Source organism: Camelina sativa, chromosome 7 (genome assembly GCF_030686135.1).
Source record: "Camelina sativa cultivar CO46 ecotype springtype chromosome 7, ASM3068613v1".
NCBI classification, from domain to species: domain Eukaryota; kingdom Viridiplantae; phylum Streptophyta; class Magnoliopsida; order Brassicales; family Brassicaceae; genus Camelina; species Camelina sativa.
In genome coordinates, this window is record NC_141886.1 from 8,788,345 (window position 1) to 8,806,104 (window position 17,760).

At 33.7% G+C, this 17,760-nt stretch overlaps 1 protein-coding gene and 1 non-coding gene across 2 annotated transcripts; one reads left to right on the forward strand and one right to left on the reverse strand.

Annotated features, from left to right (window-relative positions):
- The first annotated feature begins 3,793 nt into the window (after nt 1-3,793).
- Nucleotides 3,794-3,865, forward strand: TRNAP-AGG (transfer RNA proline (anticodon AGG)). Its single transcript has one exon. It is a non-coding gene; the product is annotated as a tRNA-Pro (tRNA).
- Nucleotides 3,866-4,213: 348 nt separating this feature from the next.
- On the reverse strand, nt 4,214-11,094 carry LOC104700760 (ABC transporter G family member 36). Its single transcript, XM_010416333.3, has 8 exons — nt 8,676-11,094; nt 8,463-8,593; nt 6,995-8,257; nt 6,759-6,912; nt 6,568-6,672; nt 6,342-6,487; nt 5,414-6,255; nt 4,214-5,323 (listed from the first exon to the last, which is right to left on the reverse strand). Exons 1-8 carry the CDS (start codon nt 9,508-9,510, stop codon nt 4,396-4,398), a joined length of 4,404 nt encoding a protein of 1,467 aa, XP_010414635.1. The 5' UTR covers nt 9,511-11,094; the 3' UTR covers nt 4,214-4,395.
- Nucleotides 11,095-17,760: the final 6,666 nt, after the last annotated feature.

Here is a 17,760-nt window from a genome sequence, read left to right on the forward strand (position 1 = left end):
ATGGACTAACCCTTCATACTCGAGTTCCAGCTGAGAACAAAAAATATTAAGAATCAAACACATGAAAAATACACAAATGGTGTTGTTTAGGAAGCATATAAGATAGACTACAACCTGACCGGAATTCACTTCAGGATTCCTAATAGAGTAGGAGGCACAGAGAGCAAAGAATTTCATGGGAATAGATGCAGATAACTTCTCTGTCACACAAAGGACAAAAAAATAATATTACACATCGTATACTAGAATTTACATTCCATCAAGGATACATAAATATAATGGAACCGAGAATGTAGTATTGACTGTTGGATTGAAGGAATGGGCAGACGGATTGTATAATGTACAAGGAATGTAGTGGAGGAGTATGTTCAAATCAAATCTTTAATTAATACTGTTTTTACGTATCCATGATCAGTAAACTGTTACAGAATATTGTAAAACAGCAAAAAAAAATGTTGCACGAAAATTATACAAAAACTGAAAAATATCGATTTTGGTATAGCTTTTGTGATTAATAATTTTCAATATGGTCAGCCCCGGCGATTCACAAGTGCAACAAATGCATTTGCACAGGAACCACTAAATCTAAAGCTCCTACTGGTAATCACTAGAAGAACAAAAAGAAAAAAAATAAAAAAGATAATGCATAACGGAATAAACAATTTTTGAGTAATGAAAATAAAATCTACAGAGAATGAACAAAATAGTAAATGGTAAAAAAAAAAAAATCTTTTAAAATATATTAAATGAATCAAATTTCAATAGTAATATTAATACTACTTTATTGTATATATAATGAATTTCACATTTGATTTAAAATAAAATTTGTAAATAAAATTTTAGATATGTCATATGTCATATTAATAATTAATATTAACCTACAAAAAAATTTTAAGAGTAATTTAAAACATTTTTAGTTTTTATTTACGATATAAACATGAGTCTCTTAAATTTATATTACGATTCATATAGTTTTGAAATAGAGCCTTAAGATTCGTTTAACATGAAATTTATATCAAATATGTTTTTTCTGTCAATACATTGTGAATATATGAATATTATTATATTAAAAATTTGAAAAATTATATAACAACATATTTTTATTTATTTTAAAATAAAAACGGATTTTAATATTTGTTCCCTTTTTGTTTCCATTTGTTCCTCATCAATTCTGGGGAAGAACATTTTTTTCAATTGTTCCTTATTTTTTGAAGAATGTAGAGGTATGTGGAGGAAAAAATATTACTTTCAAATGGTAAAAAAATTGTGGAATAAAGAGAAATATCACATTCTTTCTCAACCTTTTCCTAAATTGGGGTTACCAATTGAAGCCTAAGACCAAATTTTTGTGATGTTTTCATTATATAATATATATATATATAATTATGCTAAATCTATATCTAAAAAATCCCAAATTTATATTTTTAAGTTTGATTTCGAGGCCCAAACTTAATAAAAAAATGAATATACCCAAAGGAATACAATACCTAATATATTTTATTTCCTTTTTTGTTGACATATTTTACTTTTTTTTATTGATATTTTACCAATAAGACACCCTGAATGTTAATCTTTTTTTTTGTATCTCTTATATTGGTTTATAAAATAATAAAACAATATTTTTAAATGATTTAATAAAATTATTTAACAGATTCTGTTTATTGTTTCAAAAATCTTAGGAAACAAGAACAAACTATTAGGACAATTCTAAAACTTCATTTTATTTATAAAACTAAGATTATATATTTAAATATCTAAATCGTTTAATAATGACAGATATATTTAGAACTAAGATACAATATTGCTTATATATTAAAAATAAATCTATATACTTATTTAAGCAATGTTGTTAGAATTTTAACCTGCTTTGATGTGGCATATTACGAAAAATGTATTATATTTTAATTAATCTAATAACTAACAAAAGAAAAGATTATATTTGTTTACAAAATAATAAAATAATATTTTCAAATTATTTAATGAAATTATTTAACAAATTTTATTTATTGTTTCAGAAATCTTAAAAAACAATAACAAACTATTTAATTGGCTAAAACTTATTTTTTATACACAATATTCACTAGAAAAAAACAATATTAAGTGTATAATGTTGACAATATACATATACATAACTTAATTGTAATTTTCACATATAAAGTTAATCTATAATAACATGTTACTAGATTAGGACCCGTGCTAGAGCACGGGTTGAAATTCATTTTATTTATATTATAATTTTAAAATAAAATATAATTTATTTATTGTTTTAATAGTTTTTTTGGATAAAACATTATGTAATAAAATCATATGCTAAATATGATGGCTTGAAAAAGCACCTATTTTATAAATTTATATTGTTAATTTTGTAATTTTATGTATGAGAAATTGTTATGTTTGTTGTTTGTCTTTATTTTAAACTTTGAACTTGTTTGGTGAAAGTTTTTTAATATGACCCGTGCTTAGGTAAGATTTTGTTTTCAACTGCATAATAATATCTCAGAAATCACGATTAAGTTTGATAAATTGTCAAAGTTTTATTCCTTTTTATGCCTAACAGTATATACTTTGTAACAATACATGGAATACTAAAGATTTTATTTTAGAAATTGTATAAATTATTGGAATATTTTTTAAGAGGATTCTTTTGGATATTCTTAAGTGTATTCATATAGCCCAGATTGACCAGTTAATCTATAACCTTTTTTTTGTAATCAACCTATATTTAATCTATAACCTATTTTGTAACCAACTTATAAAATTTATATAGTCTACTAAATAAGTTGTGTACTTCCGTTTTATGTATTTTAGTGAAAGGAGATTTGCATGATTAATATTGAAAGTTTGGAAGATTCTCATTAAGATTTTATATTCAATTGCAGATTAATGTTTCGGAAATTACGATTAAGTGTGATACATTGCCAAGATTTTATTCCTTTTTTATGCTTAACAATATATTTTTATTCTCTTTAATAAGTTGGTTAACAATGTGGTTTAGTAATAAAATCTGTCGAATCTACCGAAAATAAATTTGGAATATCCTCTTTTAAGATTTTTGGAAACAACGTGCTCTAGCAATAAAATCTTTCGAAAATAAATTTCGGTTGCACCCACTATATATCTTGTAACCAATTAATTTATCAATTTGAAATATTCTCTTGAATCCATTATTTAACTTGTAACCAATTAATGTATAATCTATTTGTAATTGTAACCAACTTATTAAAATTATATAGTCTACAAAAACAATGTTGTTTACTTCCGTTTTATTATAAAGGGATACCAATAACTGCAATTTGTAAATTTGATATATTAAGATCTTTAAACACGATCACATCAATTTGTAATACCACATCACAGATCTATATAAGTTTTGTTGGGTTGTTTTTTAGTCTTTACCGAATATATAATTAACGAATTTGATATTGTATCCAAACCAAAATAGTAGTACCGACTCCGGGTCGAAATAGAAACATGAACTTAAATAAATTAAATATATATATATTTTTATAAAATGTATAGAATATATAAATTTTCTACTATTATTTTGTAACAAACAATCCAAATTTACTTAAATATTTTTCCACGTTGTACAGCTTTGGTCACTATCTAGTTATGTACAATTTAGCTTTGTTTCTTATATGGTCTTGTCATTAGAGACCATGCTATTCATTTTCATGCCATGTTCTCCTTTCTTTATTTTAGTACTTCTCCCCAGGTAGAGATTATTTGGTAAAAAAATACTTGAACTTTCGTACTAGATAAATATGTTTACCCGAGGCTGCCTTGCAACAATGGGCGTTTGGTCTAGTGGTATGATTCTCGCTTAGGGTGCGAGAGGTCCCGAGTTCAATTCTCGGAACGCCCCATAATTGCATTTTTTTTAATTCCTAATGGGCCAGATTTCACTGAGGCCCAGCGGGGTCTATCCCAGTATGTATATATATATTCGTAATTCAGAATAAGCTACGTATTTATGAATCTGAATAACCAACCACACACATTAGACAGTAATCAAAAGATGTCAATGTTATCAACTTATCATTAAGAACATCAAACTAAATTTCTTTTGGTTTTTGACTATTAGAAGTTGTGTGATTTACAATATCAACAAACAAACAAACAAAGGAGGAGTCTGATTTGATGATTGTGTTGTCTTTTTTCTCTTATTGGTAAGTATCGTAAAATACATATTAGATATATGTGGATTTGTCTCTTTCATACAAAAAATGAGGTATATTTATATTACATCCGATTTGATTCGTCGTCATCTATAAATAAAATAGTTGTAAAAAAATCCGTTAAAAGAAACTACAATACATATTTAGAACAGAGATATAGCTTATGTATGTAATGTAACACAAATGATACAAAAATAAAGAGACTTTGAGATTGGTTTTATCTGGTTTGGAAGTTGAGAGTTCTGATGCAGAAGGCGAAGATGAATGCGAAGAAGACGGTGAAAGCAACAAGGACGGCCGCTACTGGTCCCATAAAGTCTGATTTGAAACCATAATGGTCATCAATATACTGCTTGACGGTAAGGCCAGGAGCACCTCCAAGAACTTGGATAGGTGTATCAACGTCACCGTACTGCGACACGATCAATCCGTAGACGGTCCAAGCGACAGGGCAGATCCAGTAGTACCACACCCACCATTTTGGGATTTTGGGTCTTGGAATGAAGAAACCAGAGAAAAGGTTGAAAATACCGTAAAACGCTGAGGCGAAAATGGAAGCGACTTGTTGGTTTGGTGTGAGGGAAACAGTCATCATGCCGTAGTAAGTCCAGTAGAGAAATGAGAAGTAGCTAACGAAGAGGAACCAGAAGAACTTTGCTGCTTTCCACTCGAAACCAACCATTGCGTAGACGATGAGTGAGTAGTAAACAGTTTGAACAAGAACATAAGGAAGCTCACAAGTGACTTGAGAGATGGCATATGGCATAGCTGAGTACATTCCTGCTGCTCTTTCTCTGTAAAACACAGTTCTCTCCACTGCAACCATAGGTTGTACTGTCGAACAGTTATTGATTCCAACGAAAATAACCGCGGCGTACAATGCTCCTATAACCATTGATAAGTCTCCTGCGGTTGACCTGTTACCTCCTATTTGCCAGAAGATGGTACCAATCAAGAGAGATGTCGCTAATGTGAAGATGAACCGGACAAGATTGTAGTCTGGTGATCTCCAATACGTCCACCATTGTTTCCATAGGCATGACTTGAACTGTCCCCATGTGTTTTGTGAGAATTGTGTAGCGAAGTAAAGATCTGATGCTCCTGCTGGTGGTACACTGAGTTCTTTCACCAAAGCTTTGTTTCTCCTGCATTGTTATGTTTTCATTAGTACTTATATTTTCATCAATCAATCAGAGAAGCAATGAGCTTTAGAAAGAAAAGAACTTAAAACTTACTGGTGCAAGGCGGAGTTCTTGTACAACTCAGCAAAGTCAACACTAAGCTTAAGCTCAGCGGCGAGTGAGCTAGCTTCAAGCATCCAAGTAGCCGGGTTATATTTTTCTGGAATCTTGGGAACTCCGGGAAAGGCTTCGAAGTATTCCACAACCTTGTGTGAGTTACGACCCAATGGACCTGCGTAGATCACTTGTCCTCCTCTCTTCATCAGCATCAACTCATCAAAGGCTTCAAAGATATCAATGCTAGGCTGATGGATGGTGCAGACAACGGTTCTTCCAGTGTCAACTGTGTTCCTTACCGCTCTCATCACGATAGCAGCTGCTCTAGCGTCTAGTCCAGAAGTTGGCTCATCCATAAAGATGATGGAAGGGTTAGCTACAAGCTCCACTGCAATTGTCAGTCTCTTTCTCTGCTCCGTGGAAAGCCCTGTGACACCCGGTAAACCAACAATGGCGTCCCTAAGACTGTCCAGCTCTACTAGTTCCATCACTTGATCCACAAACATCATTTTTTCCTCTTTGCCAACTTCTTTAGGAAGACGAAGGAAAGCAGAGAAGATCAAAGATTCTCTGACTGTGACTTGAGGGGAATGTATATCAGTCTGCTCACAGTATCCTGAGATTCTAGCAAATGTTTCTTGAACCTTTGGGAATCCTGATATTCTCACGTCTCCTTCGATGTATCCGCCAGTTTTCCTTCCGGCCAAAACGTCCATAAGTGTAGTCTTACCAGCACCACTCACTCCCATAAGCGCAGTCAAGACTCCTGGCCTAAATGCACCAGTCACACCTTTAAGCAGTTGCAGTCTTGTTTCTGTAACTCCTTGGTCTCTCATTTCCTGTACCATCAGAAAACATATATACATTTAGTCATCTATTTCTCCTTTGGTTTGCTGTGAAGATTCAAGTAAAGAAGGTTACTTACCGCAGGCATGTCAACAAAGTATCTGACATCGTCAAAGGACATAGCCAAAGGAGTGAAAGGAAGAACCATTCCTTTAGTATTGCCTGCACCCCTAGATGCTTCAGACGCAGAGTCCCTACTCACTCTCCCCATTGCGACCTCTCCTCCTGATAAACAGAGAACAGAATGAGACAAAAGAGTAGAAGAAGAAACAGAACATCTAAGCAGAGTAAAGAAATGCACTTACTTCTGTTCCCATCTGCAGTAGACAAAGACCTACGCATTGGATCTTTCCTCTGATCGGCATCTTCGTTTTCTTCCTCTGGAAGTAAACCTGCCTTCTTCCCAAGAGCTGTAGTTTTCAAGGAAACATAACTATTAGTAGTCTGTTGTTTTTAGCTTTTGGTGAAACAAGTGAATGCGAGACGAGAAACTTACGGTTGAGAACGGTAAGTGCCAAGGTGAAAAGAACGTTGAAGAGGACTGTGAAACCAAGCAAGGCACCAACTGAAATCCAGTACCAGTTCTTTTCATGGTAGATATCATAAGTATTAAGCACCATGGTTCCAAGCCTTGTTTTGCCGTCAGAAGCCTGCAGTTTCCAAATATAGTGAGACTCAGAGCTAAATGATATACCTTTGTTAAATGCAGAATAAAGCAGTAACTACACTCACCAGTTTGTTCATCCATCTAGGAGCAAACAGTTCATTGACAGTTAAACCGTTGAAAGCGTAGGTAAGAGGAGATATCCAGTAAGCCCATCCCCACCAGTCAGGAATCTCGCCTTTCGGAATAAGGAAGCCTCCAAGCAAGAAGACGAGAAGTAGAGTGAGAGCACCACCAGTATTAGCAATCATCATGGTTCTGCAAACAGAAGCAATCAACCTAAAGAGGGATGCAGCCATTTGTTGAATCAGAAACACTAGGAGAAACTGCTTGAAGAAGCGGCTCGCGTCAGGTGCAAAACCGATGGAGTAGTAAGTCACCACCATCCATGCTGTTGATTCGAAGATTGAGGTTGGAATCCCGAGCAAGAAAGTGGGAAGTGTGAAGGTCCATGATGGATAAAACAGGAGATCCCTCTGTTTGTAAAACACTGGGAGTCTTGAAACCATCATAGCCATCTCTGCAAACCCATTAAACATGTTGATGATCATTCCAAATAGCAGTGCTCCTACGTAGAGGTTAGCATCAGCCTCGTTCTTTGTGTCCATTTCAGTTCTGAGGAAGAGTGTACACGTGATTGCAGCGATGATGATGATCTGAACAGTCTTGAAAATATAGAAGAATGAGTTTCGCTGCATAAGAAGCCACTCTTTGTCCCAACAACTCTTGAGAAGCTCCCTCTTTGAGACAGAGTACTTATCGAACACAAGAGCCGCTTTGTGGCCACGAGACTTATCGAATGGTACTGCAAGTTGGTTAGATATATCCTTCCCAACATGGAAACTCTTGTATCTGCTTGCAAACTCTGAAACCGGAATGTAGCGGTAAGGTCTGTTATGGTCCACCCAGTACTGTTCTTGATCTTTCTTGGAAGTAACCTCTTGCAAGAAATCTGCTGTTCCTTTTCTCTCAGGACACTTGAACCCGAAGCTCTCAAAGAACTCAAGAATGTTGTCTCTTGGTCCTTGGTACACGATCTGACCTTCAGACAACAAGATGATATCGTCGAATAAATCAAAGGTCTCAGGAGCTGGCTGTAGGAGAGACATGAGCACCGTTGCGTCTGTGAGATGAACGATCTGTTGCAGACACTTGACGATTTGGAATGTGGTGGAACTGTCAAGACCAGTGGATATTTCGTCCATGAAGAGTGTCTTCGTAGGACCAACGATCATCTCACCGGTTGTGACACGTTTCTTCTGACCTCCGGAGATACCTCTCATCATGTCATCTCCAACTATAGTGTCTTTGCAAATGTCAAGCCCCAAAATCTGTTTTACAGAACAGAGTCAGTATAATACACAAAAGAAGTATTCTAGTTATTGGTTATATCGTTGTCATACATAAAACAATGAACCTAAAACAGTCTATAACAACATGAAATTCGGTTTTGGTTTGTAAAAAAAAACGGTTTAGCTCGGTTCAATGTTTAGAGTATAAGATGAGCTAAGTTATAAGAAGAGAGGTGAGACTTACTTTGAGAGTATAATCAGTGACGAGAGTGCTCTTAACACCTTGAGCAGCTGAAGCTTTCATGAAGAGATCAACATCAGCTTCAGGGAATATCCCAGCATCCTTTTCTCTTCTTGCAAGCTCATTCAACAGATCTACAAGAAGGTATCGTCAAACCATTAAACAAAACTGAATCTTGAAAACAAAGTTAATTTCAAGATTTGAATAATCACTTACCATAACGAGTACCAACACCTTGACACCTAGCAGAGAAATCAAGAGTCTCCTTAACAGTCATGATACCAACATGAAGATCGTTCTGGCTAATGTAAGCAGAGGTCTTTCTTGGAACAAACTCATCGAGACGGTGACCATTGTAAGTTATGTCACCACTAACTTGGAGGGCTTTATCGAGTTTACCGGCTAAAGCTAACAGAAGAGTAGTCTTACCAGAAGAAGGAGGACCCAACAGAAGTGTCATCCTACCAGGTTTAAGGACACCAGAGATATCTTTAAGGATCGTAAGCTGAGCTTTCTTAGCAAACTGAATACCAATCATGCCTAAAGCTGACTCTCCCATATTCCTCACCACATTAAGAAGCGTAGGAAGAGATCTGTTACCAGTGTAGCAATCAGCTTTGATCGTCAAATGCTCGTACCTGACTTCAACTGTCGGAAGCTTGATACCAACTCTGTCGATTCTGTTTCTTAGCTTCGTCAAGATCCTCTCGTTGTCTTGCTCAGCTACTTTGAAAACCATGTCAATAAACTTCTGACGATCTTCACCATCGAGCTTGGTCACGTCAACTTCTTTGCTCATTAGCTGATTACCGTAGACATCATCTTCGACAACTGCGTTCATGAGAGTGGTTCTGAGACGGCTGTACGTTGGTAGTTTCTCAATGGCTGCCCATTTAAGAGCTTCTTCGTCGTCATTGACTGATTGAGTTCTTCTTGAACCAGCTGAGAAGATATCTTCAAGGTTTCTACTTGCTCTGCTTACACTTCTGCTTATGCTTCTTCTCAAACTCCCACCACCTCCTAAAGGTGGAATATTTGGATTGTAATCCATTCCTCCCCAAAAAGTTTTTGTCTTTTAGATTTTCTTGGCAGAAAAAAGAAGTTTTAAAGTCTGTAAGAATGTAAACTTGGTCAGGAGATACAGAGAAAAAAGAGAGAGAAGAGAGGCAAGAATGAAGAATGAAGAGTTTAGACTTAGAGAAGGAGGTGGTATTAGAAAATGAATATATAGGGGAATGAGGAACATCAAGGTGGACTTTTCTTTGCTATGGACGACTATTCATACTTTGTTGAATGAAGTAATCAAATCGGAGAAAATACTAAAAACTAAAAAGTCATGTTTTTTGTTTTGTAATCAAGTCGGAGGGAATAGTACAAAGCCGTGTGCAAGAAGGGCTTTAAGCATCTTCAATCTTCATCCCTCATTTTTAAGAAAGAAATGTCTCCAAATTAAAAAAAAAAAAATAAATAATAGACAAATATTAACTAAATTGTTTTGAATGTTTTTAAACTTAAGAAATTATATAATAAATGTCTTCACCAAAACATTTAAAAAAACACAATGTCTTAGTTTAAAGATCCAAAACAATTTAATTAATATTATTTTTTATGGGATGGAGATGGTCTTATTTATTCAAAGACGACGGCTTTTTAATACATAGTATTTATTTATTACAAAGATTTGTTTTTTTGTCTGGCTTGTAGATAATGCGACGGCTCACTTTTTAACGCTTGTTGTGTTTTGTTTATTACCAAATATTAGGTAATAATTGAAAAGCTTTGAACAGTTCAGATTTCAAAGTCAAGAACGATGACCCCAGTTAGTTACGCTACTAGTAAGTGGAGGAGATAGATGTGGCTAAATTAAATATAAGTCTATCTTGGGTACCTTTTTTGTAGGTAAGAAAAGAAAGAAAGGACCGTTGTTTGGGTAAGTCGTTGTGTTTAGGAAAGTGGGAAGTTAAGAAGGAAGATGTCATTCACACTTGACATTTCAATTCACATTTTGTGTGGAAAGAACGGTTCGTTCAAGTTATTTGTGTGTTCTGGAACATGAGAAACTTACGCATGAAGATGTCATTTACGTACGGGTGACGGGAATAAGTTTTAAGTGCTAACTCCTCAATCTTCTTTATGATAAGAAGGCTCTATTGACTTTTTGGCTTCTTTCTTTCTCAGCTAATCTTGATTAGTGCTCTGTAATTTGGTATTAATCATTCTCTAATACACTGGTTGGGACAGCCAGCTCCTACTATCTCTTGATGCCCTCAGCTTCTTGAACAATGTTCCAGGTTGGTTTCTTTGTGCAAATAAGCTCTCATTTTCTGGTTACAATTCTTTCAATCTTCTTGAGAGAACAAATGTCTGCTGCATTTTTATCCACCAAGCTTTCATTTACATTTCCTCAAGAGAACAAACTTACATTGCTCTGAGCTTTCTGTTTTCTAGAGCAACCTTCTTTCGCTCATCTTCTTTCTTTGTCCAACAAGCTCTCTTTAAGTTTCATGTTTTCAGTGCTTCTTCAACTCTTTGCTTTCCTACAGATCCCTCCATCTCCTCCTCACGCTCCTAAGGTCCCTTGGCTTCTTCTTCGTCTTCTTCTCCTTTTCCTAAGGTTAATCAAATTCACTGTGCCACCGTACCGATTTTTTTCACACAAACCATCAAATGAAGTTTAGCTGTTCACACTCAGTCACAGAGTTGACAAACTCATTTTGGTTGTTTCCTAATCTCAGTCTTCAGACATTTTAAATTAGTTTTCAAATGTATCTTTTGGCGGCCAACTACAAACTTTTAATCTGGGCACCACAACGTTGAAGCTACGGTCGCCATATCAAGAGCATCTTCCCCTTCGCTTCCCTTGCTTCAAAGATACTAACCTCCAGATCCAAAATTAAGCGTTTCATAGCTTTGTTGCTTTCCTCTTCCTCTTCTTACAGTTTTCCAACTCAAATGCAAGTTCCATCTTCTCATTCAATAGGTTCTGAAAATAAGATGTTGCAGTCATTTTATTGACCAAAGATCTAACCTTTTGCTCTTGGGCGGCTTCAAGGTCATATCTTATTGACACAACATGCTTTTCTCGCTTACAAGGTTCTTCATTTAAAATGCACACTTGGCATGGTGGTAGAGAGAAGAACTGAGATGACCCGAGGCATGCTGCCTTCTAATAGACTCAACCTCTTTCTTCCAGAGTTTTCGTTTTTGTGAACCGCTTTAATTCCCGCCTATTCTCAGTAACTCTACTCGCCACGATGCTAAGCTGCCAACACCTGCCTTAGTTTCTCATTGGCTTCCTCAGTTAATTTCCCAGCAGATCATAAAGAACTTAGCAACTTAGCATTATCTATCATTAAGCATTGCTACTTGCTCATTAGCTACCCTTAAGGCAGATTCAGTTGAGTATGTACCTCAAGTGCCTTCCTTAACCATGACTGTGCTTTCTGAAATTGTCAAATACAAAATGATGCCTCAACAATATAGCCTATCGAAACGCCGTCAGATTAAAGTTCCTGTTGGTTTATTCACCCTTGAACGTTGACAGAAGGCAATTTGCTACAAAGAGTCTCCCATGAAACCAGTTCTACATCAGAAAGATAAACCACAATGTCACAATCACATCAAAGGAATAATCAACCAAACAAACAAGCTTCGATTCTAACTCCATATACAAGCTTTTAACTCACTAAAGGTAAAACCAATATCCAAACACTTTTAGCCGTGGCATGCACTGAAACTCATGATTTGACTACATATCAAGATCCATCTCAGTTTAGATAATCTCTTAAACCATTACATAGAACATAAGCATCTAAACTAATAGGCCTAATAGCATAGCAACTAAACTATATTGAAAAACAAAGAAGCATATTCATCAGAGACACACACACACACACACAAAAGCAAAGACCACAGAAAATTCAAATTCAAGCTCAAATTGGCTCAACCAAAGATTTCAATTGACTTAACTTGAACCTTCTTCTTCATCATCTCCACTTTAGGCACACAGTTACATTCAAAACTCCATTCTCCTCCATAGAAGCCTTAGCCAGTTAACCTGATACAGTCAAAGGGGAAGGAATTGACACGCGTAAAGTTGAACCGATGGCTGAGATTACAAGTTGAATCGATGGCTGAGATCAGTTGGAGCTCAATCACAAAATCAATACTTGGATCTGTAAAACGAGGAATCCTCTAATTCATCTTGTAAGGACCTCTTAGGGCTCTTCACAGAGGATGAATCAAAGTTATACAAACCCAGAACTAGAGAGAGAGAAAGCTAAAATCTAACAAACTTCAACAACTTTTTCATGAATGATCCCAAATCAGTCTCTGAACTCCAACTGATCGATTCCACTTCTAATTTCCACCTTACACGTGTACACTCCTTCCCCTTTTACTACTGTATCATACATCTTCACTTTCTCCGGTGACCTAAACATCCTCGAGAATCCCACACTCGATCTCCAGAGCTACCAGATGTTAAAATCTTAGCATTGGAAACAAGAAGATGAAGCAAAAATCCAGAAAACTTTACAAGCGGTGCAAGTTCTTTTTTGGGTGTTTTTGGGCCATAATGGGCTTGAAAGGCCCAATGTTCTGATATGAGCCGTTTAAAAGAGTTCTAATTGATTTTTTTTTGCTTAATATATATCTTATAATATAAAGTTAGATGATAAAGTTTGGTTCTCATAATTAGTAACTCACCAGATTGTGAGATGTGTCAGTTTTAATGATTAAATATCCAAATTAGTAACTTATCAGATTATGACGCGTGTCAATTTTAACGATCATAAATCACATATCAAATTTAGTAATTCATCAGATCATGACACGTATCAATTTTAACGATAAAAAATCACAGTTTTCAAGTTTGGTAAAACGATACATAAGATTACAATAATCTTATTATATTAGAAAAAAACTTTGTTAATCTTAAAAAGAAAAAGATTGTAAATACACCCTTCTATATAAGCAAATAGATGATGACATATTTTTCACCAAACAAAATAATTTCGATTGTTGTCAAAAAACAAAAAAATTTGACTAGTTTTGTTTTTCTTGGTAAATTTTTTTTTTGTTTTTTATTAACCTTTTGTTTGACACATCATTGTTCTTGAAGAAGTCTCGAAAGCAATTTGTTTGTTGTCTAATCGAAGCAACTATATAGAAAGATTTCTAGATATTACAAAGGTTTTTGTCGTCTTTTCTTTGAATTTTGTTTCGTTTCTCAATTTCATAATGCATACTACACAATATTTGACTTTGAAGTGTTAACAAAGTTTCTTATGCATAATAACTAAGGTTTTTGGGATTAACAAATTTCTCACGGTGTTATTATTATTTCTATTAATTTGCATGAAGGGTAGCATAAAAAAAAGATGAATACACAAATGCAAGATAACAACAACATAGATTATATAACACTAGATCAACTAAAGTAGAAAACGTTCTTATCGTGGAATGATAGTACGTCTTACAAAAAAGTGAGAAGCAAGAATTAAAAAAAAAAAAAACAATAAGTTCCTTGGAATAAATTTTCTCATAAAATATAAAAGGGATTAAAGAAAATATACCGAAATTTATTACTTCTAAAAAATGTAAATACTCACTTCTATATAAACGTAGATCGTCCTATTATTCATCTAACAAAATAATTTATTCAAAAATATTACTTTCAACTTTGTTATATTGGTCAAACTTTTTTTAATGGGAAGAAAAAAATTTCTTATTTTTTTAAACCAAAATATACTCCTACTTTCTACTTTTTCAGTTTGGAATAGGTAAGATTAATATGTTGACCTAAAAAAAATGGAAGATTAATATATGCATCTTTTTTTCTAATACTATATTTTAAAATTTATTGTAGTAGTTTTAGATTGTTTTATTTAATTTATATTTTCATCTTTGAATTATTTGAGATTTATATATTACCGTGCTTATAATTTTCAATTATTTCATTAATTATGTCAAAATAATTTTCTTCTAATTTCTCAACATTGATTGGTTGGTTATAGACCTTTATTTTGTGCAAACATAATTGTTACCATTCGTTCAATTTCAAAAGGAGATAAAGAGATGGTTGGATAAAATAGGCTAATCAAACACAAACCTACAATAAACATAGATCGTTGTTGATAGATCCATAGGAGCTTGGAGATAGAGGCTACATCATGGTGTGTCAAAGAAACTTTCATGAAATATCTTGGAAATTTAACATTAGTTACTATCAAAAGATTTTGTGACGTTGGAAAATGATCTTTAGTTTCATTGGTTGCTAGAGCAAGCCACTTGGAGATAGCTAAAAGATGTGAACATGTTCTCTCCACACATTAAGAGGGCAGAGCCGAGGTTCTCTCTATGGTAGAGAAGGTTGGACGCAAGGTTATCTTCCCAAGAGAGGAAGGTGGGGGAGGTTGAATGCAAGGTTATCTCCCCAAGGGAGGAAGGCCGAGCGAAGGTTCTCTCCATGGTGGAGTAAGTTGGACGCAAGGTTCTCTCCATAAGAAAGGAGGGCAGAACCGATGTTCTCTCCATAATCAGTCATACACTATTGTGATGTAATTTGTTTTTTATTCAAAATATTTTTTAAGCCAACAATTTTAGTGATTAAAGAAACTATGAAAAGTGAAAGTAAAGAGACATATAATAGTTGGCTTAATTTGTTCATGTAGACATTTTCTGGGAGGTAAATAATATATTTGTAACATACAATATACTATGATAGCTCGTCCTGCGGACCCTACTAGCCCACCGCTAGCTGCCCCAATTGATCTGCAGGTCAATTGGTGACAGTTTGTCCTGTGGGAAGGTTGTTAAAGAGTGGAGACCAGGATTCGAGGAACGCCTGGCGCACCAATAACCTACTGGTGGATTTGGATATCCACAGTAATGGGTTAGGATCGATGCCCTGCAGGGCCAGCTTGGAGTCCGTTTGGGCGGCTAGCGGGATCCACGGACGGTCCGTTGGGCAGCTAGCGGGGAGCTAGTGGGGTCCGCGGGATGGGTTGTCACATATACTAAGATAAAATACACTTTTAATGTACAATAAATTTTAATATATTTTATTAAATTTAATTTTATTTACAAAACTTTAAACCCGCACATCGGGCGGGTCCTTATCTAGTATATATATTTCGGTTGTTTTCTACTGATTTCACTGATTTTTATTTATTTGTAATTTATTCATATCTCTTGTAAAGTAGAATTGTGAAACTGTTCAATGTTATTAACATTGTTTGGATAGATTTTAGAGAATTCTTTAGAAATACACTTTTTGGATACCTCTTTTCAAAATTACCTTTTTTGAATATTTTTAGTTTTATCCTCTTTTACACAATTACAATATGTTTAATTCATTTTCAGAATTTTTTTTTTAAAGGTTTGGGTTCTCTATTTTATATTTAGGATATAGTTTTGAGGGGTAGAGTTTACTATTTTAAGATTAGGGCTTAGAATTTAGTCATTTTATACATAGAAAAAGAGTATTTTTTGAAAATAGACAACATGAAAAAGTATTTTTGAAAAGTGACCTAAGAAAAGAGGTGTTTTTGAAAATAGTCCTAGATTTTAAGATATATGGCGATTGATCAAGGATATTCACATTTTCTTATTCAAAAATAGGCTATTCATAATTACTTTCAACCATATATAGGATTTTAACATAGATGAGACCACATGATATCAATATTACACATGATTAAAATGAATGCTTGCAAATTTTAAGTGGGTTTTGGATTTTGAATTTTGATTTAAAATATTTTTAAAAAATTAAGTCACGTTAAGAAATGAAAAACCAATGAAACTTTAGAGTTTAGATTTGATTTTAAAAATTGACTAAAACTATCAAAATTTAGATTTTTGATTTTAAGAAAAAGATTTTTTAATTGAATAAAACCAAAAATAACATCAAAATCGACAACAATTCTAGTTCTAAGTTTTTCCCGCTTGGGGATTTCTTCAAATAAGTTCAGACAAACATGTTTCCCATAAACTTTAGGTGGGTTTCCTATGGCTATGGGCAAACATGATGACTACCATTACTTACATTCCTCGCTCAAAATATAGACTTTTCTTTGTCTAGTTTATACTCATATTTATTAAACTTACAATCTTGATTTTATTTAGAAAAAAAGACAGTGCGACTTCAAGATTTTTTTGGTTATAAAATATAAATATTTATAACAGTGCATATGATCCTAACTTTTGGACTTAGAATGGAAAGAATAGTTCATTTCACGTTATGTTACGTGTTAAGAAGAAACCGTGTTTGCTTGACTTGCTCATTAGCTCATTGAGGATATTAGTTTCCTTCTTTTGCTTTGCAATAAAATAACATCTACCGGAATCTTTCTCTCTTTTATAAACTTTTAATAATAATATTGATATCAAAATTAAGTACTAGTACTATTTTTGTTTTGTTAATGAACAATTCTTAATGAACAATACTAGTACTATTTTTGTTTTGTTAAATTCCTTCTAATCGTAAAATCTAAACCCTAATCATCTTTTTTGTAAACCCAAACCGACATATAATTTCGTTCTACTTATAAAATCTAAACCCTAACCATCTCATTTGTAAACCCAAACCAACATATAATTTTGTTTTAATTGTAAAATCTAAACTCTAACCATTTCATTTGTAAATCCAAACCGACATACAATTTCGTTTTAATTGTAAAATCTAAACCCTAACCACTTCATTTGTAAACCCAAACCAACATATAATTTTGTTTAAATTGTAAAATCTAAACCCTAATCACCTTATTTGTAAACCCAAACCGATACATCATTTCATTTTAATTGTAAAATTTAAACAAGCCAATATTTAACTTTCCTTAAAAAAAATTATACAGAATTTGTTTCTTTAATATGTATTGCTTTTTCATTTAATTTTGATTTATCTTTTTCAACAAAATAATGTATAGAAGATTCTGATTGGTTGAAAAAGAAAAAGTGAACAAGAAGATTCATCTTAGGAGTGAACCTAAGTATTTCTGGTTAATGATTTCAGAAATTAATTTCGTTTTATGTGTTCCAATTCGTATTTAGTTATTTACTAATGTGGTTAGCAATTAACTCAACTTTTCGTATGCATATCATTCAACTTCCCTTACATTCTTACGTTCAATACATTCTTTTTTTTTTTTTTTTTTTTCTGTGAACCTCCTTACTCCTAACTTATCAACTATACATGCATGATGCATTGATGCTTAATAGAAGCCAAGATATTTTTAGAGATAAGATTGGCAATCACATAACAATTTAAAGATATCCTAAACCATAGTCAGTCTCTAATAAA

Excerpts from the sequence above, each read along its gene's own strand:
- LOC104700760 (XM_010416333.3), bottom strand. The coding sequence starts at position 9,510 with ATGGATTACAATCCAAATATTCCACCTTTAGGAGGTGGTGGGAGTTTG. Across the intron at positions 6,256-6,341 it reads ACTTTGTTGACATGCCTGCG|GAAATGAGAGACCAAGGAGT; the intron begins GTAAGTAACCTT and ends CTGATGGTACAG. Across the intron at positions 5,324-5,413 it reads AAGAACTCCGCCTTGCACCA|GAGAAACAAAGCTTTGGTGA; the intron begins GTAAGTTTTAAG and ends ATAACAATGCAG.